This window comes from Setaria viridis, chromosome 7, assembly GCF_005286985.2.
Source record: "Setaria viridis chromosome 7, Setaria_viridis_v4.0, whole genome shotgun sequence".
Taxonomy (NCBI): domain Eukaryota; kingdom Viridiplantae; phylum Streptophyta; class Magnoliopsida; order Poales; family Poaceae; genus Setaria; species Setaria viridis.
This window is the reverse complement of record NC_048269.2, coordinates 30,512,408-30,538,657: the sequence shown is the minus strand read 5'-3', so window position 1 is coordinate 30,538,657 and position 26,250 is coordinate 30,512,408. Positions and strand designations below refer to the sequence as shown.

At 48.4% G+C, this 26,250-nt stretch overlaps 5 protein-coding genes across 6 annotated transcripts; all 5 read right to left on the bottom strand.

Moving 5' to 3' along the window:
- Positions 1–1,529: 1,529 nt before the first annotated feature.
- On the bottom strand, positions 1,530–2,517 carry LOC117864982 (uncharacterized). Its single transcript, XM_034749044.2, has one exon. It carries the CDS (start codon positions 2,416–2,418, stop codon positions 1,774–1,776), a length of 645 nt encoding a protein of 214 aa, XP_034604935.1. The 5' UTR covers positions 2,419–2,517; the 3' UTR covers positions 1,530–1,773.
- Positions 2,518–3,636: 1,119 nt separating this feature from the next.
- LOC117863312 (uncharacterized) lies at positions 3,637–6,441 on the bottom strand. Its single transcript, XM_034746970.2, has 8 exons — positions 6,008–6,441; positions 5,580–5,752; positions 5,292–5,473; positions 4,910–5,194; positions 4,777–4,835; positions 4,640–4,676; positions 4,486–4,557; positions 3,637–4,402 (listed from the first exon to the last, which is right to left on the bottom strand). Exons 1-8 carry the CDS (start codon positions 6,117–6,119, stop codon positions 3,733–3,735), a joined length of 1,590 nt encoding a protein of 529 aa, XP_034602861.1. The 5' UTR covers positions 6,120–6,441; the 3' UTR covers positions 3,637–3,732.
- Positions 6,442–8,188: 1,747 nt separating this feature from the next.
- LOC117864998 (uncharacterized) lies at positions 8,189–10,346 on the bottom strand. Its single transcript, XM_034749063.2, has 5 exons — positions 10,104–10,346; positions 9,955–9,998; positions 9,746–9,836; positions 9,049–9,110; positions 8,189–8,903 (listed from the first exon to the last, which is right to left on the bottom strand). The coding sequence occupies exons 1-5, from the start codon at positions 10,168–10,170 to the stop codon at positions 8,742–8,744; spliced, it is 426 nt and encodes a 141-aa protein (XP_034604954.1). The 5' UTR covers positions 10,171–10,346; the 3' UTR covers positions 8,189–8,741.
- A 5,391-nt stretch (positions 10,347–15,737) lies between these two features.
- Positions 15,738–19,056, bottom strand: LOC117865968 (pentatricopeptide repeat-containing protein At1g80550, mitochondrial). The gene has a single exon (XM_034750251.2). The coding sequence runs from the start codon at positions 18,642–18,644 to the stop codon at positions 17,307–17,309; it is 1,338 nt and encodes a 445-aa protein (XP_034606142.1). The 5' UTR covers positions 18,645–19,056; the 3' UTR covers positions 15,738–17,306.
- A 142-nt stretch (positions 19,057–19,198) lies between these two features.
- Positions 19,199–26,086, bottom strand: LOC117863710 (probable cyclic nucleotide-gated ion channel 6). Of its 2 annotated transcripts, none has more exons than XM_034747527.2 (9): positions 25,906–26,086; positions 25,242–25,402; positions 24,216–24,319; positions 23,088–23,676; positions 22,261–22,473; positions 21,414–21,709; positions 20,421–20,532; positions 20,107–20,343; positions 19,199–20,014 (listed from the first exon to the last, which is right to left on the bottom strand). In XM_034747527.2, the coding sequence occupies exons 3-9, from the start codon at positions 24,272–24,274 to the stop codon at positions 19,340–19,342; spliced, it is 2,181 nt and encodes a 726-aa protein (XP_034603418.1). In that variant the 5' UTR covers positions 24,275–24,319; positions 25,242–25,402; positions 25,906–26,086; the 3' UTR covers positions 19,199–19,339. The 2 variants fall into 2 exon arrangements, with proteins under 2 accessions (XP_034603418.1, XP_034603419.1); XM_034747528.2 differs by lacking the exon at positions 25,906–26,086 and adding an exon at positions 25,618–25,732.
- Positions 26,087–26,250: the final 164 nt, after the last annotated feature.

Below are 26,250 nucleotides of genomic sequence, written 5' to 3'. Positions count from 1 at the left end.
ACTATGCACTTGGATATAGTGTATGTCTAGATGCATAATAATATCTATGAACCTAGAAAAGCTAAAACGACCTACAATTTGGAATGGAGGGAATAGGATATAAGCTGATATTTATAGTGAAGAAATAACTGTAAACAGTGCAACACAATGGGTGGTGGCCTTCCCTTATCATTTTTTTGTGGGTTACTGCTTCCTGCCGCGAATGCTTGTTCAAGCAAATGAAACTAAGTCACACTGTTAATTAGGATGTGGTGGGGATCTCAAATCATACGTTCATATTGGATAGCTCTGTCCTGAGAGTGTTTCACATACATTGTAATGGGATAGCCTTATATTTGCACTGTAGCTGCTATGGGCCTATAGCTATAGTTGCCACCTTGTCATTGCCCTGAACATCTAACGAATGGCACAACCAAGCTCAGTAACAATTTCAAGAGTAGCTATTTGTGATTGTGGCCAGAAAGTTAGCAAAATGGAGAACATCAGTATTCAGATGTGGGGATCATCAGGTCTAGTCAAGTGAAGAAAACAGAGAGAAGGATGAGGCAGCTTGTCTGGCTGTCTGCATAGAAGAGACTGAAACAATCCTCATCAACAGTTAAGAGACTAAATCATCATCTAACAATGTACGCGAAGCATGTGCAGCTGTCTTAACAAAGGGTACCTGGGTGCAGTGTAGATATCGATTCAATTCTGCTACTTGCTTCCTGTTTCATTGGACTCTGCATTTTAGGAATACTGAACTGTATGAGTGTCAGTCTGTAGTTTGCCTGGGAAACGGAAGCAATCAGCACTAGCTGTTGGGTTCGATGATTTCTCTGTTGGAACTTCCTCATGTGGTCACGTGAGTATCTTTCATGGTGGTTCGGAGCACACATCAGTGCATCATGGACACATCGAAACATTTAGCCGCTTTTACGTCTGTTAAATCTGCTAGGTGTCACAGTTGTCCATTTGGGCTGAAACAATTACAACTGCACAGTGTTGGTAGTACTGTTTGTCTCGAGGACATGAATTACTGTACGATTGTTAGTTGGATGCAGTAGTTTCTCGTACAACGTCGTACTGACTGCCGGTCTGGGTAACGTTCTTTTGAAGTTACACTGGACAGACAGCGCAAGCTGTCGTTTGTGATTCAGATCGCTGAAAGACCAAGAAAGTCCTTCAGATAATCAGATCCGAGCCAACTGATGGCACTGCAGTATAGGATGTGCCCGCTTGATCGGCTGGATCGGGTACGTTACGCTGTTTCTGCCATGTACTGGTACGTGCGAGGTCGCTCAATGTGTACCGAGCAGTAGGCAGGGTGGCACGTACTGGCGCACTGTTGGGACTTGGCACCAAATGCCCGCACCACACTACGAGTAACCACTACACTAGAGCTAGTGACCAACCCCCAAATTGATGCTGGTTTGAAATGTCAAGGGTTCAGAAATAGCTCATCTCATCATCGTATATAGAACTTGTGGCAAATGAACAGATTATGAACTCGTACGATCGAATTATTTGTGCGAAAGAACAGAGGCAGAGATCACCAATTCATCTTTTTTTTTTATTGCACAGCAGCAACCTCACTGTAAAACAAAAAAACCAAACCAGAAGTCTGACGGCCAGTTCCGATCATAGACTATGTGGACTGTACATGCAACAATATCGACGGGACTGGACGCGGAGTAGAGCACATCAACATCACTCACACATTGAACATACTAGGCACAATCATTAGCACACTACTAAACACTGATGACTGAGTTCCCGACGATCATGGCAGCGTCAGTTGGGCTTGAGGTCCTGGAAGAGGCGGTCCCACCTGACCATCTCGTCGCCGTCGCCGTTCTCCACGTCCCCGACGGCGTGCACGGCGGCGGCGGCCCTGCCGCCGATGGCGGACCTGGGCGTGGACCCCTTGTTGGGCTCGGAGGTGGCTCTCCGCAGCGCCTTGCCGCGGCGCTGCTGCCTTTGGGGGACCCCCGCCGGGGCCGGGCTGCGGCCGGCGTCGGGCGGCTGCTGGCTCGGGACCAGCACCAGCGCGGTGGAGTAGCCCTCGTCGCGGCGCACGAGCCCGCGCACGCACCTGGCGACGCGGCCGAGGATGCGGCGGGCCAGCGCGGCGGGGCGGGTCCGGGCGCGGGCGCGGGCCCTGCGTTCGCGCCAGGCGAGCTTGAGGATCTCGAGGCGGTGCTTGGCGACGGAGATGCCCATGCTGTGGAGGAGCTCGTGGTCGAAGAAGGCCACGTCGTCGGCCTCCAGCTCGTTGCGCGCCAGCACCAGCGCGTACTCGTACACCAGCGCCGGCTCCAGCCGCGCCCCCGACAGCCACGCGTGCCAGTCCATGCCCGCCGCGGCCGAGGTGTGCTCTCTGCTGGGCGCTCCGGCGCTGGCGATCGTGGTAGGAGCTGGGGGTTTATACCAAGTCATGGGGAGTGGGTAAGCGACCGGGCGCGCTGGAATAATTGTACGCTCTGCATGTCGCGTCTGATTTGGGAAACGATGGCCAGGTGATCTGGACCGTCCGTTACTCCAGGCCGGGCAATGGCATGGCACGGCACGGCACAGTTGGTGCTTGTGACTTTTGTCACGTACTCTGCTTTGCTTTATGGACACGAGCTAGTGCTGAATCGTATCACGTTTAACTTCGCCGTAGGCTAATGGCTGCGAGCACAGCCTTTGCACATTCTGAAGATGCAGAGCTTTGCTACTGCTACACCTTTGTGCGTGATCGTCTCGGTTTCCGGTCTGAAATTTGAATCATAGAAAGGGCATTTCCCTTTTGACCTTGCCGTTTCGTAGAACTGAAAAAGGCGAAGCTTACTCTCAAAAAAAAAGAAAAACGGCGAAGCTGTGAAGGAGACAGTTAAACAAACATGCTCTCTGAAGTATGTTTGATCAAGTGGGATTCAACCTGTGTGGTCACGATCACCTAATACTGTTGGACCTGTGAATGCTACTTGGTACAGTCTCAATTATTTAAGCGTCTGTGACACAGCAGGTCTCGCGCAAATTTCTTGCGAGATGCAACTGCAACAGCTACCTAATGTTGTATAGCTCACTTTCATGTTTTTGTAGTACACTGGAAATTCCAAAGTGCCAACGTACGGAACTTGACAGAATGCCCCAACTACTAGAAAATGTTTAAAGCACCACAATATCTAAAAAAAACACACGGTACTCCCTCCGTCTTTAACTATTAGTTTGTCCTGAACATTTAAAACAGAGATAGTGTTATTTTTGTTTTTGAAATATCACGAGATAAAATTATTATGGAACCGAGCCTATCTTGATATGAGGTAGTTCAAGTTCTATTCAACTTGAATTTGGTTGGCAATTATCTTATTAATTAATAAAAAAAACCTAATTCATCCCGTTTCTAGAATTGATCTAACACCAGATGATTTTGGTTTTTAATTTTTGCCTGAGGCATCGTATATCATTAAGGAATCTTGTTTTTAAACGTCACGTACCATCATCATTATTATCATCAGTAAGTTAAATGACCCAATTCCTAGATATAATCAAAACAGAGTCCCATGGGTCCTTGATTGTTTGTCCCAGTCCTCAGTCCTCACTGCCACGTTTGTTCCTTCCCCACGCGTCGATGGCAAAGGTATTGGCATAGCCATGATACCACTCGCAGAATTACCCAAGAAAGAGCAACCATGCGTCATCTTTCGCTTTCACTTTCATATGCACAAATACCAATTGTACAGCTCAATCAGAGCCACAATCTCACAGTCACAGCTGCTTGGACATGGCGCGCCGCCGTCGCTGCCGCGTGTGCACCATCCAGAAGACGACGGAGAGCATGACGGCGCCGGAGATGATGATCAGGCCGACGTAGACGTGCCGGCTGTAGCGCTCGAGCCCGGGGCAGTTGTTGTCGCTGATGGCCGTGAACGTCTCCCGCACAAAGGAGCAGTCCTGCAGCTGCACCAGGAACGGGCCGTACTCGTACAGCCCCCGGCTGACGCTCGCCGCCGCCGTCATCTGGCCGTACGCCGCCGGCGTCACGCGCCCCGGCGTCGCGCACACCTCCGACCCCGGCGGCCCCGCCGTGGCGCACTCGAACCGCTTCCACTCCCGCGCCGCGCTCTCGAAGTCGACCTCGCCGGGCGCGCACGCGCGCGGGCTCATGTCCGGGTTGAAGGGGTTGCAGAGCACGGGCATGAGGGGCCCCGACTGGTTGAAGTAGAGCGGCTTGAGCCCCGGCGGGAAGTCCCGGTTGGAGATGTTCACGACGACGTTGTTCACGAGCGCCACCAGCTGCGCCGTCACCTCCTGGCTCCGGTACAGCGACAAGTTCGCCGTCGCCACGTCCACGCACGGGAGGATGTCGTCCAGCGCCGTGTGCGCCTGCGGGTGGGTCACCCACTCGTCCATCGCCACGCACGTGTCCCCCACCACGCTGCCATTGCCAATGCACGGCCATAGTTAGCCTTTTCTCATTCTGCACCTCCCATGTCCAGGATTCAGAAGCTGCATGCTTACTTGTGCAAGAGCAGGAAGACACCGGAGCTCATGAGGGTGACGGTAAGATTGAACCATGCCAGGATCACCATTCTGCAGAGTTATGCGATGGATGTCTACTAATGAGGAAAAAAGACAGGAACAGGGCCATGAAATGAATGGTAATACTACTTACATGGAGACAAAGAACCGCAACCCCAGTATGGAGAACACTGCAAAAGAAGAAAAATGTTCAGGATTCAGATGAGGATATCAGAGAGAGGGATCCGGTAGCTGTCCGTGTCGGAATCAGGTCAGAGGCGAAATGCTTACGGAATCCGAGTAACGCAAGGCCACCCATTACAGCTGCAGTAGCCATCAACTCGTGCTCCCTAAAACCAGCAAAACGAAAAGGCACATGTTTAATAAACGCACTGCAGATCTGGTGTTAAGCAGCGGCACGCACATGTGGTTCACCACATTCTTGATCTTCCTGGAGTTCTCCAGCATCCGAGTGGAGAACTCGTTCGCCGAGGAGTTGAGCTTCTCCTCGACGACGTCGATCTTCTGCTGGACGTCGGCTGGGAGGAAGATCTGGTCGATGGTGATGCTCTTCGCCGCCGCCAAGCTTCCGGCGAAGTTCCTCAGGTTGTTCGCCGTCAGGTTGCCCTGCCCGACGACGTAGTCGACGGTCTTGATCGTGCTGTGGTGGAACAGGTCACTACCGCAGTGCAAGAGCACACACCCGGAGCTGAAATCGGCAGTTGTGGAAGGAAATCAAACGAGTACGATCGTTAGCACATACTACTGCACAATCTTTCTCTCCATGGAACAAAGGGAGTAGTCACATTGTTGCCAGGGTGAGGATGATGAGAAGCGCCAGGGAGGTGAAGTAGCAGCACGGCGAGTAGGCGTTGTCCTTGTTCCGGCAGAAGCAGCAGCAGCAGGAGATGATGAGAAGCACGGCGCCGAAGCCGATGAACCACAGCACGGTGATGACGAAGAGGGGAACCGCGGTGTACGCCACGGACTGCAGAGAAGTGAGGAAGACAGGAGAAAAAGATGAGACAAAACGGAGACACTGTATAAAACGCTGAAAAATATGAGGTGGGATCATTGGATGTGATTTGACATACACCCCAGTAGTGCTGGTCGCTGATGTTCCAGCCGCCGGTGTACGCGGTGAGGTTGGCGAAGGGGTCGCTCCGGTGAGTCCTCGCCGCGGCCAAGACGAGGGAATTGTTCGCTGGAGTAGCAGCGTCGGCAAGCGATCTCCTCCATAGAGCCAGTATCCCCCTGCCTTGTTCATCTGCTCGAATTCATGGTGAGCAGGTTAGGAGCCGTGCTTATCAATTGGTCATCACAATTCACAGTAGAAGAAAAAAAATCCCTATTTGCTTGTACAGAATAAATTAAGGTCACAAAAGAAGGGGATTTCAATTCAACAGACGCCAAAATGGGAGAATGAGTTTTGACAATTGGGATGATGATACCGGAAAAGATACATCAAGTTTATCTAGAGGCACCCAGAACGAAGGCGTGAGCGGCACAAAACATTGCGCACCTGACAAAACGCTCCTGCCCTGAAATGAACCGTGCGAAACGGAGGCGCCGGCGAGTACCAGGAGCACGACGAAACAGGCGACGCCGGCAGGCGAGGAGGACGCCGGCGCCATCCGGAGATGCCGTCCGTCCGTCTCGCCTCCCACCTTCGTGTTCAATCAGATGGCCTCGATGGACCAACGGTAGGGGTGGGAATTTTCACAGGGGATCCGGCTGATCGATTCAGACCAGAATGCTGCGCCTGGGGAATCTCACATCGTATGTTCTCTCGTGTCCCCATGGCCCGTTTCGGTGTTTGCTCCCATCTGGGAGTGCGATAATGGCGAGAGCCGGAGACGGAGGGGACGGAGGCTCCCTGACCTGCTGTCGCACCTCCAAAACAGCCATTCCAAAAATAGCCGTGGCTTGTGACTTTGTGAGTGCATTTGGAGGATTAGTGGGACCAGTCGCTTGACCCAACACGCATAGGTAGGCCCATTTAGCCCAAGATAGAATCTCAATAAGTAAAGCCCATGATTGCCTCTAACTTGGACTAGAAACCAATGGGCTGGTACCTCACAAAAAGGCCGAAAGGCTGGGCCTTCCGGTGAATAAATACGGCTAAAAGCTTTGTTTTACCAGAAAAAACACAGACTGCACGCCATCCTACCCGCCTATGAGCAACTAGGCCGAAGGTTAGCACAGAAAGAATATCATTCTTTTGACTTTGACTCAATGCAAGGACAAAATTTCCTGCAGAATGGAAAAATGGGTCTCCGACCTTCAGTTCTTAACTATCCAGCACTCAAAGCTGCTAAAAACTATTGAAGAAAAAAAGTAATAGGATAAAATACTCTACCAGCTCTGATCACCATACTAGTATATTCAAGGAGACAGATTGGTTTTCCAGTTCGTCCCGAGTAGTTTATATGTTGGAGAAAATCCCAACAGGAGGCTCAGAAGTCTTCTCTGATCGACTAGGATACATCTCTCTCTCTCTCTCTCTCTCTGATCGACAGGATGGGCGCGCGCTGAAGAAAAACGTATCCATCCGCCTTGTTCCGCGATGCCCGGCCGGGCCCGGCCGCTGCGCGATCCATCAGAAGGTCAGAACGGCACGCACGAAGTAAGGCAGGCAATGATCATCGGCGTCAGGTGGTTGTCAGCGTGCAGCCATACAAAAACGCGAGCACAGAATACAGTGAAGCACTAAACAAATGCACCCCCGTCAGAGCTCATGAATCGATCGCAATACATTCATGCGCTGCATTGCCCATTGCCCCGGGCCCTGTAGATACACGTCCCAAAGCGCGCATCATGCATACATGTGCGGCAGAGGAGTGAAGACCCCGTTCGAACACTGTAGCGATCATCAGTAAGAACCTCTGAATCTTGCTGTGGCCGGTGACAGCATCTCGGCATCCATCATGCTCTGTGCCGTTTACTTCAAATACTCGATCGGTGGTTTTCCACGGGCCTTGCGGTGCCGTAGAGTACGCAAGCGTGGCAGTTGACAAGTTAACACAAGACCGGAACGTGACGGTGGCTTACGGAGCACGTACCCGACGGCGATCGTCTCGTCAAAGGCGCAAAGCGCGCGATCAGCGAGCGCGCGCGGCGAGTTTCCGTGGGCACGGTACGCGGCGCCTCGCTATCTTGCCCGGCTTTCGCGTCGCAGCACAAGGCGCGGCTCCACCACGCCATGGCTTGCGGCCCCGCGGCCCGGCACGCCGCCGACCGCATCGCCATCGCCGGAGTGGCGCACCCACATCAAACGTATCGCCCCTGCCCCCGTGCCCGGCCCGCCCAATCGGCCTCGCCGGCCGGACCGAGAGCGACGCGGCTCGGCGGGCGCGCGACAGCAACGTGCCGTCCCCGACCCGGCGGCCATCGTTCCGTCCGTCCGTGCGCGACTCCGGCGCGCGGTACGCACGCAGCTGCGCGATCTACGGCTTAATCAACCCACCACCCGGCCGCCTAATTAATCAAGCGCAACAAGCAGCCGCATGTGACACATCCCTCCCTGTCGATCGCTGTCGTCTCACCAACCCGGCCATCTCCTGATTGGAAGCGCGCTTTTGGTTAACAATGCCATACTAACCCCACTGTCACCGGTAAATTAGCGAAATACTGATAGATTACAGCAATGGAGGGTAGTGTCAGATTAACCATGGGATCGGTGAATAACTGAATACTGAAGACGAGAAGCGGTCAAAATTAGCGCGGTGTTGTGTTACAAGTGCGGTCAGACAGGCAGGCATGTTACATTATTACATCCGCGGGGGAAGAGAGAGAGAGAGAGAGAGAGAGAGAGAGAGAGAGAGAGAGAGAGAGAGAGAGAGAGAGAGAGAGAGAGAGAGAGAGAGAGAGAGAGAGAGAGAGAGAGAGAGAGAGAGAGAGAGAGAGAGAGGTGATAAAAACGCCAAGATTTGTAGTATCGTCGTCACAAAAGGTGCAGCATTTCCTGCGAAGCTGTCCAGTATCCGTGGGTCACTAGCTGTATGCACTATTCTATTTCAGCAGGGGTCGGGTCACGACTCGGGAATCAGGATCTCGCCGGAGCACTCGCTAGCCACTACTACTACGGCTAGCATGCAGCAGCTATAGAGCTAGCTAAACTAATGAACAAACAAAGCTAATAGGCCAGTCGCAAGCACCAACTAGCTAGCTATAGCTAAGCACTTGTACCGCGTGCATCACTCACGTGCTCATCTTTTCTGAACCACCAAGCGTGGCCGGCCGGCCGGCGGCGGCGCTCAGTTGTGGATGGGAGGCTTTCTCGTCGCCGGCGAGTAGTCCATGCCGGCGATGTCCATCAGGTCCGGGTACGTCTGCTGCCGCTGCCGCGCCACGCGCGGTTGGCTCGCTGCCTCGGCGTCGTCGACCGTCGTGGTGTGACCGTTTCCAGTCGAGCTGACCTGCAAATGACCACGCGGTAAATATCGTCTTCGTGCTGCATGGGAGGTGAGAAGTGCGTGCGTGCATGGTGACATGACCACTGTAAGAATATCCAGGTGGTGGTGGCTGGAAGTTAGCCAGCCTGAAAAGTGAAAACACACTGACCTGCTGGTGCTTCGCTTCTGCCGTTGCTTCAGCGTGCGCCAGCGCCTTTTTCACCTTTGCTCCTGCACCAAAGGTTACAGCAACCTGTTAGATTAGATTAAAAAGCTGGCGGTGGAAGGTAAAAGATGCGAGAAAGCTGCCTACAATAATATTTATCCTTCAACTTGTTTATTTACTACGTGCAATTGACTGCACAACGAGATGTGGAAAATGTTACTGTACTGATGCCTAGCCGGCGACTGACAAGCCGAGCTTACTATTTCTCGCATCTCCGTGCTACTAGCATCGTTAGTTTAACAGTGCAGAGAGTGGAACCGTGGGTCTCGCACGTGAATAAACGCATGCATCCGCACCGGAAATCAAGCAGCGAGAAACTTTGTGCAGACTGAAATGTGCTGAATAAACTAGATTCCAAGTACACAACAACGATGGAATGGAACAGAATAGTGCTACAGCTACCTAGCTTCCCCATTTACATTCTCCAGGCCACCAAGATGAAGCATGAGAACTCAAGAGAGAAGAACTACGGCGGTAAATGCAGGTATGCTCGGACAGCTCGATCAGTGGTGATTAGGCTCATGGCCACTTGGCCCATAGTAATCCTCATGGAACCTTGGTGCCGCATGCGCACTGATCATCACCTCGCTATCCTTGGCAACAACAGTAGTAGCAGGAGTCATCTGCTTCGTTGTAGTACCTGAGCAACGCCCATCGGGAGTGCAGTGCTTCTTCACTGAGTCGTCAGCAATGGACGCTTCGCCGTCGCCGGACTTGGGATCGGCCATCTCCTTTGGATACGGATAGAACACAGACAAATAAGAACAGCGGCAAATCTAGGTCGTTGTTAATTTCATTAACGCAGGAAGAAGTGCCTATTCAATCACAGAAGCTCATGTATATACTGACCTTGCTGTTGATTGCTTCATGTAACTGCCTGTCTAGCCTGATTCCTGTGTGCAGAAATAAGAAAGAATGATCAGATCAGTCCAGGCTACACCTCACAAGGAGCCACTAATGGAGGAGATGATGAATAGCCATGCATGAAGCAAGCGTACCATGTGCTCTTGTAGCCAGAAGTAGCAGCAGCAGAAGAGCGGCAAAGGCCACAGCACAAGTCCTCATCTCTCTGTGCTGATCAAAACAAATCGAGGAACCAGATGCGGTGGTCGTTTGTGTCCCCGCTGAATGAGAAGTAGATCGAGCAGTAGGAGTCGGGAATGGGAGCTAGGAAGCGGCAAGCCTGAGACTGCGTGACCTCAGAGACGCCTGTATATTTATACACTGCCGGCCTTGCTGATCGAGCACTGACATGTCAAACTCCCCAATTAAGGACATCTTAAAAAACAATTAGGAACGCTGGTTCGAAGCTAATTCTTTAATTTAGACCTGTATGTATGGCTGCATCTTGAGTTTTGGTTGGACTGTCACTTTTTAAGGAAGGATGTTCCCCCCAAAACTTGGTGCCTGCTTAATTTACATTATTTCTACTTGTCCTGACGCAGTTATAAAACTACACCGGAGCAGTAGGTTTGCTGCCTCTGATTACTGTTTCCAAAATCAACTGCAGGAGCTGAGTCTTAGCAGGTTTGCTACCTCTTATTACTGTTCCACTGTCTAAAGTCACCTGGAGTTTCTGAATCTTAGCAGAAGATGAGGCAGGAAGCAGGATGGTCCCTGCTAGCTGCTTGCATTGCAAGTACGGTTGGATCCAGATTTGTTACCGTAACTGATTCAGAAGCAAGTAACTGCTAGGTACATTTTGGCTTTTGGCCATTCTCTTTGGAATAAAACTTACGGCCTTCTTGAGGAAGTCACTGTTTGACTTCTACAAACAACTGCGTGAATTAATAATTAGTTTATGTGAATTAACCCTAATATAGCCAGGAGCTTAGTAACACAATAAAGCTACTTACTTAACCTGCTCCAAGCATGCAATACTTTTTTTTAAGAGGAAAATTTTATGGCCCTATATAAGAACTGCAATAACGGCATTGTTGTCGGTGTATGGTACGTGCACACAGGATGGACAAACAAAAAGAATGTGAAGGGAGGGTACGTTCGTTTGAACAAATTTCGTTCCCAAGGCAAAGCTCCCGAGTTCCAACCGAGTCAATGCCGCTCATACGGCAAACATGCCATGTACCACCTGATCTTGTGGCTCTCCATCGGACCGGCACATCGCCTTGTCTCTTGGGCATGGACATGCAGGGATTAGTATACTCCCCTACTGAATGATCTGATATGACCTACACTAACCCATTTAAATTTAAAACTAAGTTAAGCCCCTGCCTCGACAGCACATCAGGAACACTAGAATATTGGGTGCATTAGATCCACACAAGATCCTCTGTGACTGGAAAAGGCCCCCAAATACCATTCTTTTGAGAAGGTCAAATTCTCTCTTAACCTTTGTATAATAGAGTGTGCTGAACTGTACCAGCCCGTACTGTGCCTATAGCTTCCCTGTTTGTACTAGCAGCTGCATGCTTTTGTAATGAACAAGAACCCTGTCCCCCTCTCCCCGCAGTGGGTGCATGTCAGTTCAGGTGCTAGTTTAACTAAAAAGATCCCTCTAAAAGAAGCTTGAACTATAACGATGCATGCGTGCATGGTAAAAGCTGGTAATATAATGCTGCAGTAAAAACAATTAAGCCGGTGGCGTTGCAGAGGTAATTGGAAGAGGAGTCTGCAGGAGTCAGGAGTGGAGTAGAAGGCGATGGAGGCCCAGGTAATTGGAAGAGAGATAGGGGGTGGCATGGCCTGGCCAGGTGGGGGCGTGGGAGTTTGGGAACGTTGGAACTTGGCCAAGGGCATGCATGTATAGGCGTATCATAGGCTCATCAATTCAAAGCTTTGCTCCTGTGTGGATCAGGATTCAGGTGGTGTCTCACTGCCCCAAGTCCAAGTGGGTGGCGAGCGATCCGTCTCGACGGCGGCTTTGACCAGATGCTGTTCAAAGCCCGGGCACGCACGCCGCGCGCGCGTGAGGTTACGCGCGCCCCTGTGCGCGTACAGTGCTATAGCTACCTCCCTAAACATTCCTTCCAACTATTCTAGTGTCACCTGACTGCACAAGCGTGCAAGCAAATAGTAAACTGCATGCTTCGCACTCAAATGTGACATGCTGTAAACACAAGAAACATCACATCACACAGGTACACAAATAGCCGTCGTATGTCCTTCAACCTGTCGGCAACGAGCATTGTTGAATGTTGATAGGAATTAACCATGGCTGTTGTTCAGTACCCCGAGGCCCGTACGTCCAAAGGGAACGTACACCTGGTACGTCAGGATCGATGGTTTTTGTGTTCGTCCAGCCCATGGATCATCATACAGATTAAGCACCGATCAGCAGCGGCGCCCGGCGCAGGCGGTCAAAAAAGGCCCTGTCCGCACGAAGAGACGATCACGTCAAATAATGTTCGTCTCAACCTCAAAAGCACGTCCACGGGGGGCGACCGTGCAACGACGCGGCGCACGAAAAGGAAGGTGAAGGCCCCGCCCCCGCCCCCTTTCCGGGTTCCGGTGGATGCGGCGAGGCCGCTTCCGCTTTGCACTGTGCCACTTGGCTCAAGGAGCCGGGACACGTACGACGACGCGACCGATCGTGGCACGACGACGCGCGCCGCTCGCGCTCTCGCGGTTTTTGATGCGCGGCGCCCCGGATTGGACGTCTGATAGATGGCTACGAGGGGCTCGATCGATCGGCTCGTGGGGGCACCACTGGGCACCGGCCGCCGATCGTATATACTCTCCTGCGTCACTAGGCCGTAACCGTAAGCATTATCCATTCATCAGCTCAGTTTTTCTTTTTGCGGGTATCAGCTCAGGTAATAATAATACTGCAAGAAATCGATGGAGTTTAGGTTTTCTTTCAATTATATACACCTAGTCTATCTTTTCCTATATTAACGTTGACATACATAAGCTAGTAATTTACAAACATACTCCCTCGTTTCAAAAAACAAATTACTCTAGATTAAAAAATTTGTTCCATAAATATGCCATTGTTTCAGCCAATTAGCATCAAATGCAGCTAATAAACACGGGCGGGCAAGATCATTTCATATCTTTGTTAGTCTGTTCGAGATTTTTCAGGATGACTTTCTTTTTGAGGTGGAGGAAGTATATAGTAGTACTTAGGGATATTTTTTATACAATGACAAAGGTAATTTAGGGGTTATACTTTAGGTTATTCTAATACTGATCTAGGTGGGTAATTTATTAGATGATTGCTTTAAATTATTTTTATAATAGAATAGGTGGATAATTAAGATAAAGATTAGAGCTTAATTTTTATTATGTTTCTATAAGGGTAGAGGTGTGTGCTTACTTTATATTAGGTTATATTAGAGGTTTACTTTATACTATTTTTTAATGGCACACGTGACTTTTTTAGAAAATATAGACCCAATGACTACTATTATCAATGAGTATTAGAGTTCCCAAATTGATAGTCATATGTGTTTTTTTTATTTTTGTGAGATTTTCTAGTATTTTTTTTCTAAATCATGTGTGAGGATTAATCTAGGGACTGTAAAAGAAGTATCCAACTAGAAGTAAGATAAGATGTCATAATAATGCCTAATTGTATTGCTTCAAAAAGATTGAGGTGGTGACCATTATTTTCTGGGAAATCAAACGTAGAAATATGTATCCACATCTGAAAAAAAATAATCTGCAAGAATTAGAATTTTTAGGAAATGTGGTTCTTATAATAAAATAGAATGCACAAGTACACTCACGTTTCGAACTCCAGAACTTTGTCTAGAAAAATAGGAAACGGGCCTGCCCCCCAAGTGCACGTTTAGTACCTTAGGTAATGTTAGCTGTAATGTTGTGCGCAAGACAAAACGTGCGCCGAGACGCGAAATACGCGATACGACGTCAAAGGCAATATTGGCCGCAATGCAAGGAGCCGCCGTGTGGATTAATGCAGCGGTTAGGTCGTCAATTCGAGGAGCCCAGCTGCTGTTTCCGGCAGGCCGGTACGTACGTACAACATGTCGTCGTCTCCATCACTCGCCGTGTCCACTCACGGATCACCAGATCGACCGACCGACCAATGCTGTTCAACGACCGGTGACCGGCCGGAGCTAGCCTGCTACTACAGTCGTCGCAGCCGTAGTAGGGAGCCATAAGCCGCCGCTGTCACTACGAACGCGATGCGACGGCGACGCAACTACAAACCCACGGCGAGGCCCGATCGATCGATAGGTGCGAGGTCGTCGTGGATCGAACTCACCGTACCATCGTCTCCGGCCGTATCATGGTTTTGCTGGCGGTTACCTAGCTAGGGGTACGGATAGGCCTCTTTCGACCGGCGCCCCGGCTGGCTTACCGGCAGCCTCGCCACCACGGCTGCTTGTCCCGTCGACGGCCAAAAGGTACGTGTCGGGCGTCGGCCATGCCGGCCGAGCATCGTGGCCGTTCCGCGTCGCGGTCGGCGTGGGCGTCGTTGCACGCCATTGCCTGGATGAAACTGGCATGACAACGTCGTAGTTTGCTGATGTGATTGTGATCGGTAAGTGCAGTCCATCCGATTCGTGCATGGCATGATCCGATGGCCCAAATTAAACATGCGTGCGATATGATAAGTCACCGTGACGACCAAGGAGCAAGGTCGAGCGGATCATTTCAGGATCACGCAGATCCGATTCGGATACGACAACGAGAGCTCGTGGACATCTGACATCTCAGGTGACCGGCCGATCGATCTATCAATCGTTGGAGCCCGTCGCGGCCGGCGCAACGGTCGATGCCGCCGGCTGAGCGGCCGCGCGCGTTCGTTTTCCACGGCGCCACACCACGCGGTGACGCGGACTCTACCCCACCCTACCAACGGCTGCCCGCGCGCCTGCGCACGCCGCCCTGTCGTCCGGGGATGGACAACGTCGTCGTTACCGCACGGCCGCGAGCGCGATCGAGCGTCGCTGCCTGCGCGCACGCGCCGTGGTCGCGAGTGACCCCGCGGGGATCCCGTGTCGTCGACATGTCCCAGGCCGTCGGCACGGCGCCATTACTGCGTTGCCCTCCCGGCCGGATGGTCCCGCGTCGTCCCGACCTGCCGATACGGACGGCACGGACGGCTCCAGCCACGCCGCCCGGACCCCCCAAGGTGTGCTAGCTGCAGCGGCTGTGATCGGCGACCGATCGATACGCTAGCCGGAGCTCATCACCTGCGCGCGTACGTAACGTACGCGACCCGTCTCGATCTCAGGCAAGTCGTTAGGCCCCAAGGAGACAATGCGGTAGCTCCCGGTACGCGCGCCTGCAGACACACCCATGAGCGCCCTGTAGAGCCTACCGGGAGCAGGCCGTGCCTACGTGCCCGTGGCCGGAGACGGCAGGGAGGCAGCCGCTGCCGTTCTGGTGAGGCTGTCGACCGTTTGGTGGATGAGCATCAAGCAGCACAGGGGGGGATGCATGGACCAACGAGTGTACGCCCGTAGCCACATGGTCGAACGTCTGTCGACACCACAGAGCAGCTCCAGGCTACGAGTCCATCCGTATCGCAGAGATCCGTCCAACATGATGTTGGCGAATTGACGAACAGTTCGGTTCAGTTTTGGATTGGACATGTACCGGTGGCTACTATGCTAGAAACCAAGGACATGTACAGCTAGTCGTACATCACAGTTGAAAGGCATGGTGCCTACAGAAGCACACTTTTGTCACAAGACTGCTGGTGATGGCTTAATCCAACGCACAGGAATTTCATCAGCTAAAAACTGGACAATTCAGCTACCATGTTAAAGATTCCAGCAAAAGAAAGAAGAGGCTACAGGCTGAACGAACGCTGCAGGCTTGTAACGATGTATATCTCGCCGTGCAGGATTTTGCAGCAGAAGAAACTAAGAAAGAAAAGGATACAGGCCAAAGTAACACTGCAAGCAGCTTCAGATCCACCAACAATTCCTCCATGAAACATGATCATGCAAATTTTGTCATCTCTGTAGCATCCTCCTTACAACTTTCAGCTGATCGACCTGCAATATTAGATGAAGGGTGCTGCACAAAAACAACCGGTCAGGTCTATAATAGGTTGTGTTGATTCGACAGCAATTTCATGATCGGGAGACGCTCCATACAGTTTCCAGGTCATTCCTACAATTTAAATAATGACGATCACTGTGGCTTTGTTTGTCATTGACACTAAGGCTAGTAGCATGTAAAAATCATATTATCAAAGATCAGTCAGATCAGAAAGTGCTTAGTTGATCCGATGTTACGACAGAAAAACTACTGGACAGCTTCAGATCCACCAACAATTCCTCCATGAAACATGAAAAACTACTGGACAGCTTCCGACAACACTGAGCAAAGTCAGCAATGCAGACTCCCAACAGCAATTCCTCTCTCTCCTACTGTGCTATTGACAGCACAATACCTCGCATGCCAATGTTCTGTTTAATGATCCGGACCACCTCCATGAAATCCAAGCTTATTTGTCTAAAAAATGTTCGCCAATTTCTTCTTTTCAAATATTCCAAAACATATATTGTCTGGATTTCTCCTCATGGGCCTGGATGTACTTCCTTCGACATGCCTGTGCCACCAGTTTCTTATATTTACCAAGGAATTACGGGCAGAAACCATCCCTGAATAAGCTGCCAATATGTTTTGGAGAGTTAGAGTTGACGATTAACTGTGATAACAAAGCTGGCAAGTTGAGTTAGCAGTTTGTGCACTGTGAAAATGTTGTACCAAAGGAGCAACCAAGTGAAGAATTTGCATTTGATCTGAACTTCTTTCCATTTTTTATCCCAATTGGCAAATGATATGCTGACTTGGCTGAATAAAAGTGTGCAGCATCCCTGTTCCATGATACACTGTCAGGCTGTTCAGTAAGTTTTTTTTTTTGATACTAGCTGTTCAGTAAGTTGAACCAGTATGGGCATAGACCATCATTTTACAAACTCCCTGAGCTGTAGTTCGTTGCTGGGTCTTCTTAGTCCTTCAGTTCACTCATGTCAACATGGATGGGAGCCCCTTGAGCATCTCATAATCCTTTTTTTCCAGCAATCCATAGACCCCCTGCTATTTCACATATGTCCCAGGGAACAACCACATTATAACTGACAGAAATGCAATATGATCCATCCTATTAATTCAAGAAAAGTCCATGAAATCACATTACATCTCCTTCAATGCAAAGCAACATATGTTTGGGAACATGAGCATGATCACACCATTGTTTTAATCAGCTCCAGTGGTCAAATGATAACAAAGAGCTGTCCCTTTCTAGCTCTCAGAAATCAAAGCACACCGTTCAGTACATTATCACTGTCAGACTCGGCTTCTGGCAACTTAGTCCCCAGCTCTTTCCTTGGCTTGGGTGAGAGTCCCTTCGCAAGCATTTCCTCATCATACTTCCTAGCCAAATCTACCATACCTTTTTCCAGTAATGCATCAATAAGCGCATTGTATGCAAATGCATCCGGGCTAAGACCCTGCTCTTCCATTGCCTTCCACACAATGAACACTGGTCGAAGGAAACCCCATCGCCCAAACCTCTTTATGAGCATGACATATGTGTCCATCCTTGGCTGGCAACCCCTCTCAAGCATTTTCTCAAACAGTCTGAGGACCTCCTGTGGACGGCTCAAGTACTGGAAAAAGCAATGGTATGTGAGCACATTGGGTTCGCACCCAGCCTTGTGCATCTGCTGAACAAACGCATACCCTTCCTTGAACCTCCCCTCCTTGCAGAATAACTTGACAATTGCATTGAAAGTGGCAGTATTCGGCTTGCAACCAGCATCAACCATCTGTCTGTACAACCTTACAGCAGAATCGACGCTCTCCGCGAACCCAACCGCATGGATCGCCGTATTGTATGCAACGACATCAATTGGAACGCCTCTCTGCTTCATCTCCTTGAAAATTTTGAAGGCCTTCCACGGCTTGCCTGACTTAGAAAGGGCATCCATGTATATCGAGTAGGAGTGAAGATCCTTGGCAACGCCTCGGCGGTCCATGTCGAACCACAGCTGGCGGAGGCGCGCCCAGGCGCGGGTCTTAGCCCACCCGCGGAGGAGCAGGTTGTGGGTCTTCGTGCGCAGCGGGAACGGCGGCGGGTCCTTGCCGAAGCACAGGTGATCGGCCTCGTCGACGCGGCGGTTGTCGCAGAGCGCGTCGATGAGGAGGTGAAAGGAGGCCTCATCGCGGAGGCCGATGGAGGCGGCGGTGGAGTTGAACGCGCTGACGGCGTCGTCGACGAGATTTGCGGCGGCGAGGCGATTGAGGAGGGCGCGGAGCGCGGGGCGGAGGAAAGCGGGGTCCCCCCGCGCGGGGTCGTGGTGGGAGAGGAGGAGGGAGGTAGCGAGCGGGAACTCGAAGTGCTTGCCGAGGATGTCGACGGCGCGGGCGAGGGTGGCGGCGGTCGGGGGCAGGTTGGCGCCGGCGGGGGAGGCGGACCAGTGGAAGAAGTCGAGCGCGCGGCGCCAGTCGTTAACGTAGAGGGACAGCGTCTCGAGCACCGCCGTGGCATCGAGAGAGGAGGGCGGCGTGGAGGCGGCGGCGGGAGCGGGCGGGTGTAGGGTGGAGAAGGGAAGGGCGAGGCGTCGGCGGCGGCGGACGAGGAAGGGCAGCATCTCACAAGCGGGATGTGGCCACTACCCACGATGGCAGAGATGTCAGTGGCAGTCCTTTTGGGCCCAAACTGCTTGCCCGCGTTAGATCCTGTGGAGTACACCAATTTTGAGACCAACCCGATGCGAGTACGAATTTTGCTTAGAGTGTGGGCTAGAAGCTCCTGTCACATCGAATGTTTGACACTAATTAGAAGTATTAAATATAGGTTAATCACAAAACTAATTTCACAACCTCTAGGCTAAATCGCGAGACGAATCTATTAAGTCTAAGTAGTCCATGATTTGACAATATGATGCTACAGTAAACATTCGCTAATAATGGATTAATTAGGCTTAATAGATTCATCTCACGATTTAGCCTAGGGATTCTGCAGTTAGTTTTGTAATTAGCTCATATTTAGTCCTCCTAATTAGCATCCGAATATCCGATATGACATGGACTAAACTTTAGCTCCAGAATCCAAACACCCCCTGTTCACATGGAAGGAAAGCAAAAGATGAGATCACTTGACACAGATGATAACTGGCTATAGCTGGCAACGTTGGGGTTCCAGTAAGTCAAAAATTATACATTTGCATTTCTCTAGAGGTCAAACAAGATATGGTCCTCCGTTATGTTCTGTGTTTAAAATTTTGTACACAATCTATAGACACCATAGAGTACAATTACGACCGAGTTCAGTGTGATTGCTTCATTAGTCAGCATCGTCGACACCAAAATCTGGTTCTGGGGGCTTTGGTAGCCTGACAATTGCGGGGACAGCCTTGCTTCTTAATCTGTGAACCCCTCGCATCGCGTTAGCCGCGAAACGAGAAGCGTAGATAGTCGCCCCGAGGCTAGGGTGGCTGCTACTTGGCCGGCTTGCTGCCTCTTCTTCCTTGCGTCGCTGCTCCGCCATCTTCCTTTTGTAATAGCGGCGCCATGCCGCTTGAATGAAACAGGCCCCCCAAGTCCTCCATTGCTGGGAATAGAATCTGAATGTGTGCTGAACTTGCCTACTGTGCAGCCTCCTGAACTGACTGGCCACGAATTTCAGCTCCTCGGCGCACAAGGCAAATGCCTCAACCTCAGTGAGTGCCTTGACAGTCCTGCTGGAAGCTGGGAAATTAGCGCCCGACTTGGGGTCCAATGCCCAGGTGAGTAACTCATCACCACAGAAAGAGCCTTCCTTTAGCTGGACCTTGTTAAAGAATCCACTTCGTCCACCATCAGTGGTTACACTCTCCAAACAACCATGGAGAATAAAATGCATCTCATCCACTGGATCACCTTCTCTCAAAATGTATTCATTTTCTGTGTACAAGGCAGGTCTTAACCGCTCACATATTGCATCCAACAATCGTTCATCCAAATTCTCAAACAAATGTACCTATCAGCAGCAAATATAAAAAATGAAAACAGAAATAAAAGGAAAAAACCTGAAGAAAGCAGAAAACGATAGGTTCAGCAGCAATAACTGACCCTTTTCACTAATCCCAAACAGAGATGACGTTTGATATCCCTCCTGAGATCTTTTGGAAGAGTTTGAACCAAACTTTCTTCATCTACTCCCCTGGTTTCCAACCACCGATAACGTTCATACCGCCTCACTCGGTGTCTGATCTCTGGTGGCAGTGAACGGTGATGCATCCACTGCTCAGCATCACGTTTCTTAACTCTCATCTCTTCAAGGCGTATAGCAACTGATTGTAGGTAACTCTGTAGAATTTCAACTCATAATCAAGCAAATAAAGAGGAAAGGCTCAACAGAATAAACGGGGAAAAAATCACTCTACCTGCATGTTACCAATGAGGAGAGCAAAAAGAATTAATCCAAGAACACATATTGCAATAGAGAATAGCACTTCTCCAGGGTATGTGCTTGTCACAAGCCCTTGACCAAGTGTACTGTTAAATGGAAATGGAAATTAGGATAGCAGGCATAATGGCTAACTAGAATTCACATTTCAGCAAAATGAAGCACAAACTTCCAATCCACGGATAGGACCTAGATGCCAAGATCTCGACCTAAGCAAGTAAGCAGGGGAGGTGCAAACTGATCAGTTTCTCATTCTCTCATGGATTGCCTATTCATCTTTTGTTCGCTTCATCTTTCATAAGCGTTAATACTACCATTCTGTCTTGACACAGACAATACAAACACCAGTTTTCCAGCTATTACGGTAGGTCCCACTACAAATGAGGAAAACAAGGAACCAGCTGGTTACTTTGGTTTTTGTGAACCAGACATCCTGCACAGGATTAGCCAACAGATAGAACAGAGGACAGCTTGAAATGCAGTAGGTTGCCAGGACAGCGCATCAGTGTATTTTTATTACTAAAATTAGCTCGACGATTATAATGCCCAGCATTACATATACATCTCATATTGGGCAAATTTTAGTTAGAAAACCAAATTATACTAATAGTTCGATTCAGATGTTCAAACGTATATCTACAGATGTCGTCAGCAATTTGGCTCCAACCCATGCGGTTCCTAATATCTTCTAAATAGAACCAAAATCACCTTTATGCGCTTTGAAGCTGCACAAAATAGTCTATACTGGTTTAAGAAAAATGTCGCATAGAACACAGTGGTGTTACCTATATAGATTTTTTTCAGAAACGGGTGAGCAGAATTTAGCATGCACTTAGGAACAAATGAAAAGCCACTTGTATTACTACCAAACTGCAGTCATTTTCTGGACATCGCTGAGCTTCAGAATTATCCGAACACATTTAAATTCTGCATCATGAGAATCTCTCAAACAACAGTGACTAGGGAGTACCTTAGATTTTGCAATCCCCACCAGAAGCAATAGCATAACTTTGAGATAAAGTTTCCTGGACCAAGTATTCCAGACACCAGTGCTTGCTGATAGATGCCAAAGTTGAAAGGATTATTAACAGTACCATTACACTGGTTGAATACTTGGGTACTACTAAACCAACTGCCATAGTTGCCATTATGATTAGCACTGCAATACAAGTAGTTGCTATCACATCCATCCTTGAGATGACAGTATGAATGCCAGCAGTCATCTTCACGCTCAATGGTTAAAAAGTACCACAAAGTACCGACATTCTGCAACAAACAAAAAAACACATATATAACTAATAAGGGAATATGTAGACACCTAAGGAAAATTATGGTCAACAAATAATGCTGACAAATGAATTCTCTTTCTGCAGAAGATAACATCAGCATGAGTTGTCGGAAATACGATTGCCGACAGAAACTAACGGGAGACAACCTCGATGGACACTGCTGGCAGTGAGTATTCCTTTTACATGATGCAGACAACAATGATAGGTGGAAAGAATATCATCAAAGGTCAACAAAGGAAAACCTTCAAGTAGAAGTTCAAAAATTAAATACATGAAGATGCTGATGATGCCTAAAATGCATGCTTAATATTCATTTTACCTCTAGAAAACTAACATGATGGGTGAAGAGTTTAAACAGTTTACGTTGGATTATATAACACAAACACGTTTTATAAAGATTAAAAAGTTATCAGTTTGAGGATCTCAGGTAAGATCTCACGAGATCAACGCCATTAATGCTGCAAGCTTCTGATGAGTAACAAACAATAGAACAATATGCGGTAATGCATAGCACAGGGAAACACTTACATGACCAGCCAGCATAAACCATAGAAGATAGTAAGCAGCACCAGCCCAAGCAGTTTCAATAAAAACACCAGCTGTCCTTTTCAGATCTGTAGTCACAGGGAAAATCCGTAACAACCTTGGAATATATTGGACCAAGACAACCCACACCAATGCATTTTTTGTAGTCAGTACATCTGGACCATCTGAAATGTGGAGATATCTCCAAACAACAATCTGCAAATGACCAACAAGATAGTTACAAGTAAACTGGTGAAATGCTTAAAACATGCATATTTCAGAATATGAATGGCTTTATGCTAGTAATAAATGCTTGTTGTGTGTTAGTGAAGTGATATTATTTAATATAAAGGTGCACAGATATGCAATGTTCTTTGTTGTCAAAGAGCAATGGAAACTAAGGAGATCAAAACTTGATTTGTTCAGTTCTAGTAAAGTGTTCATTTGGCGTCCACATTTGGATGATTGGATCATGGCGATTATGGTTGAAATAGATAGGAGTAGTGTTAACTGTAAGGACAGGGTTTGCTAGATTCCCATTCATATATAGAAGATTATGATCCTGCCTATCTCCAGAATATAAGAATTTAATTTATTTCAGGAGGACCTGAACCGCCATAGCAAAATGGCAGGCCGCCTAACTAAGAAACTGCAGGGTAGAATTGAAAAGGATATATCTGTCATCTTGGGTGGTAAAAATCTGTAATAATCTAACAATATTTATTTCTAAGGTAACTAAATTGAACCAGCAAACAAATGAAAACACCCTACTATACATCCATTGAACAATTAATAGCACATTGTTTGACACAAAGAATGAAGGGTTGTACCTGTGGAAGTGGTAGCAACGCAAATAAGTCCATTATGAAGTAACTTTTAATGTACCGCATAGCAATTGGCACTGGATCAATCACAAGCTCACCAGTTCCAAATACTCGAGAAGATGGAGCAACATAAGCAGTGCGGAATTGAAGAATTATGCGTATAAAATAGATAGAATCAATAACTGTCCGTATTATTGTTGATGCCACTGCCAATGTTTTATCTATACCAATGCAGGTTGGTTTGCCATCTTTGGTGATGTTGATGATGGGTAGGAAGAAGAAAAGTGGATCCACCGCAACAGCAATAATACAGGACGAGAAAAAAACCCAATTCATCCGAAAAAGAAGTTTGTCCTGGGGATCAAATATAGTCTTCTTAAATGATTTAAGATCTTCCGCAAATGCGGTCTTAGGAGCACCAGATGTAAGCGATTGTCTAAGTGACTTGAGTCTTCCAGAGCCCTTTCTGACACCTGACAAGAAAGATCTTAGTGCATTAAATGAACCATAGCCAAACCCAGGCATGCTGAACCTCAAGGCACTTCCACCTCCCACTTCAGAAGGTACAGATGACCTCGGGCTTGACTCCTCCAGCCTAAAAAACCATGGTCATACAACTCAAATTCAAATATTGAATACAAAGGTCTTAATTGCAAAGAAAAAAACACAAAGAACATATAGATTGTTTGCAACAGAAAAATTCAAGTTTATAATACTTGAAAGGAACATTTAGTTTTAAACTCACATAAGGCAACTTCTACATATCATACCAAAATTATTAGCACTAAAGAGGCAAAGACCTGTTTAAATTAACAAGAGTGCTACAACAAATGCCAGGTTTCTAGGGTACCACGAAACTAAAACAGTGGACAATTTTGTACTTGTTGGAGTTCAAGAGTAATTTCTTTCATTCTTACAGCTTTTGCCTATAAAATAGTGAGTAAACCATGGGAAAAACAACTCATGAATATTGCTGCTGACATGAAATGTACAGAAATATAAACTGTTTCAGCAATAGGATTTTCATTATACAAAGGAATAGGACAATGCTGAATGCAAAGTGCGGATAGGCCAGAGCGTATTGAAATAGATGTGCAAGCATTGTAGAAATATCCTTAGGATAAATAGACCAACCTAATGAACCTTTCCCTGTGTCCATCCATGTATTGAGCTTTCTGAGCACCGTCAAACATTCTTACCAAAGTTCGAAGTACAACGGAATATGCAGTGGCATTCACCTTAATACGATCAATGAAACAGTTAGTTGCACATACAGAAGGGACGGAATTCTATGAAGTACAAATCAAGGAACTGAGATAGTAACTCTAACACACTGGTAGAGTGAAGTAGAGTGGATATAATAATGTTAAAAAAATCAACTGGCGTACAAATAATAGATATAACCTTTTAGATACGAAACCACGGGATAGTTTGATTATGCATTGCCAAGAGGTATTATGTTAAAAAAAATAGTGTTCCTTTCACAATTCATAAGATAATGACAGTGGCATTTTTCTGTTCTATTTAGCTTTTAACTTGGAGCGGAAGATTAAAGTATATGAGATAGAAATCCTAAGGCAATTTCAAGGATCACTTAATGGCAAAATGCATGGAATATATATTCTAAACTAAAGCATTTTTTAAATTACCGAACCAGGCAGTATGAGCAATATGCTTGTACTTAACACCAAACATTCATATTAACAGGTTGTGTACCACCATCTACCACAGGTCAAAGGGCACAAGATTAAAAAATATATATACATCTGACACACTTGGAGTACCTTTATGCTCAAATGAATGGAAGCACCTAGATTTCTGATCAAAAGAGATCCTACTCCTTACACAACCAATAGTGATGTATTGCGATGAAAAACACATGTGTGGAACTCACATTTCCATCATACGCATTCCAGTGTTCTTGTTTATAAACAAGGCTCACCATATTGATACAAGCTAAATGAAAATGAAACAACAAGCGTCTTTCCATCCTAATTCATCCCATGATCCTACTAAAACTAGAGACACAGATCCAAAGTCAAGCATTCAAAAAGCACGTAACATAGGGGTTCAATGGATTTTGGAACTACATGGATGGTTAAAATTAATAGCAAAGAACATTTGATTATGTTGCACAGGTAGAGGTGTAGAGCAGCATACCTCTATCTCAAAGTAGGTGCCAAGCTAATGCGAAGGGCACCAGTCAGCATCTACAGCTTTAAGGAGCCCCAAACTGTCGATCAAACCATTATGCAAGGAACCTATATGATTTCCACTCTTATCTGATGTTCCAAGAAGCCACCCTGCACGCCAGAAATGCCCTGATCCAATTGACCAGTAGGCTTAATCAATACACACAAAAGCAGCATATCACCACAGAAACAAAGCATAGGCATACAGAAATGGCAATCAGGCATCATACAGGCAGACTAGTTAGTTCAGGAAACGCTGCCATCATGCATAAGACCCCAAAAATAGAACTCTGAAGCAGCCAGCTGTAAGAAAGAGACAGTAAAGCTAAGGATAAGCTCCGCACCAGCAGTACAGGACTCCAGGGGACTCGCCACTGTTCCACTTCCACAATTTGGGGTGCCCCACCAATAGACGGCACAGGGCCACGCCTCCGTTTCCCCGAGACTAGCAACAGCGGTAGCAGGTGAACTGCCGGAATCGCCTTCCTCGCAGGCTAATCTAGATCTACTTGTTTATCGAGAGGGCACGGATCATAGCTCCCGGAATCGAAAGGACGGTTTCAAGACAAACTACGCGCGGTGAAAGGGATCCGAAAAGGTATTTTGAGGAATCGAGAGGGTTGGCCGCTTACCTGGGCGGCGGCGGCGGCAGCAGCGTCGGCGTGCGGATTCGAGCTTATAGAGGGAGGTGTTGGCGCCCAGCTCGCGGGCGGTGCGCCGCTGGAAGTCCGGGGTTGGGGCCGCGAGCGGACGAGAGGGGAAAAAGCACGGGGCGGGGAGCGGGGGAGGGATGAAGGCGAGGCGAGAGACGGTCAACGAGGCCTCTCCCAGTCTTCTTCGGTTACTCCGACCGTGAACGACGCGGGGGCGGGGCCCCCTTGGCGCGGCTGGCGGCGCACGTTGACGCTTGGGCTGGATGGGCTGCCTGATAGCGCCTTTTTGTCTCTGAATCGAAGTCGATGATGCTTGAGGCCCAC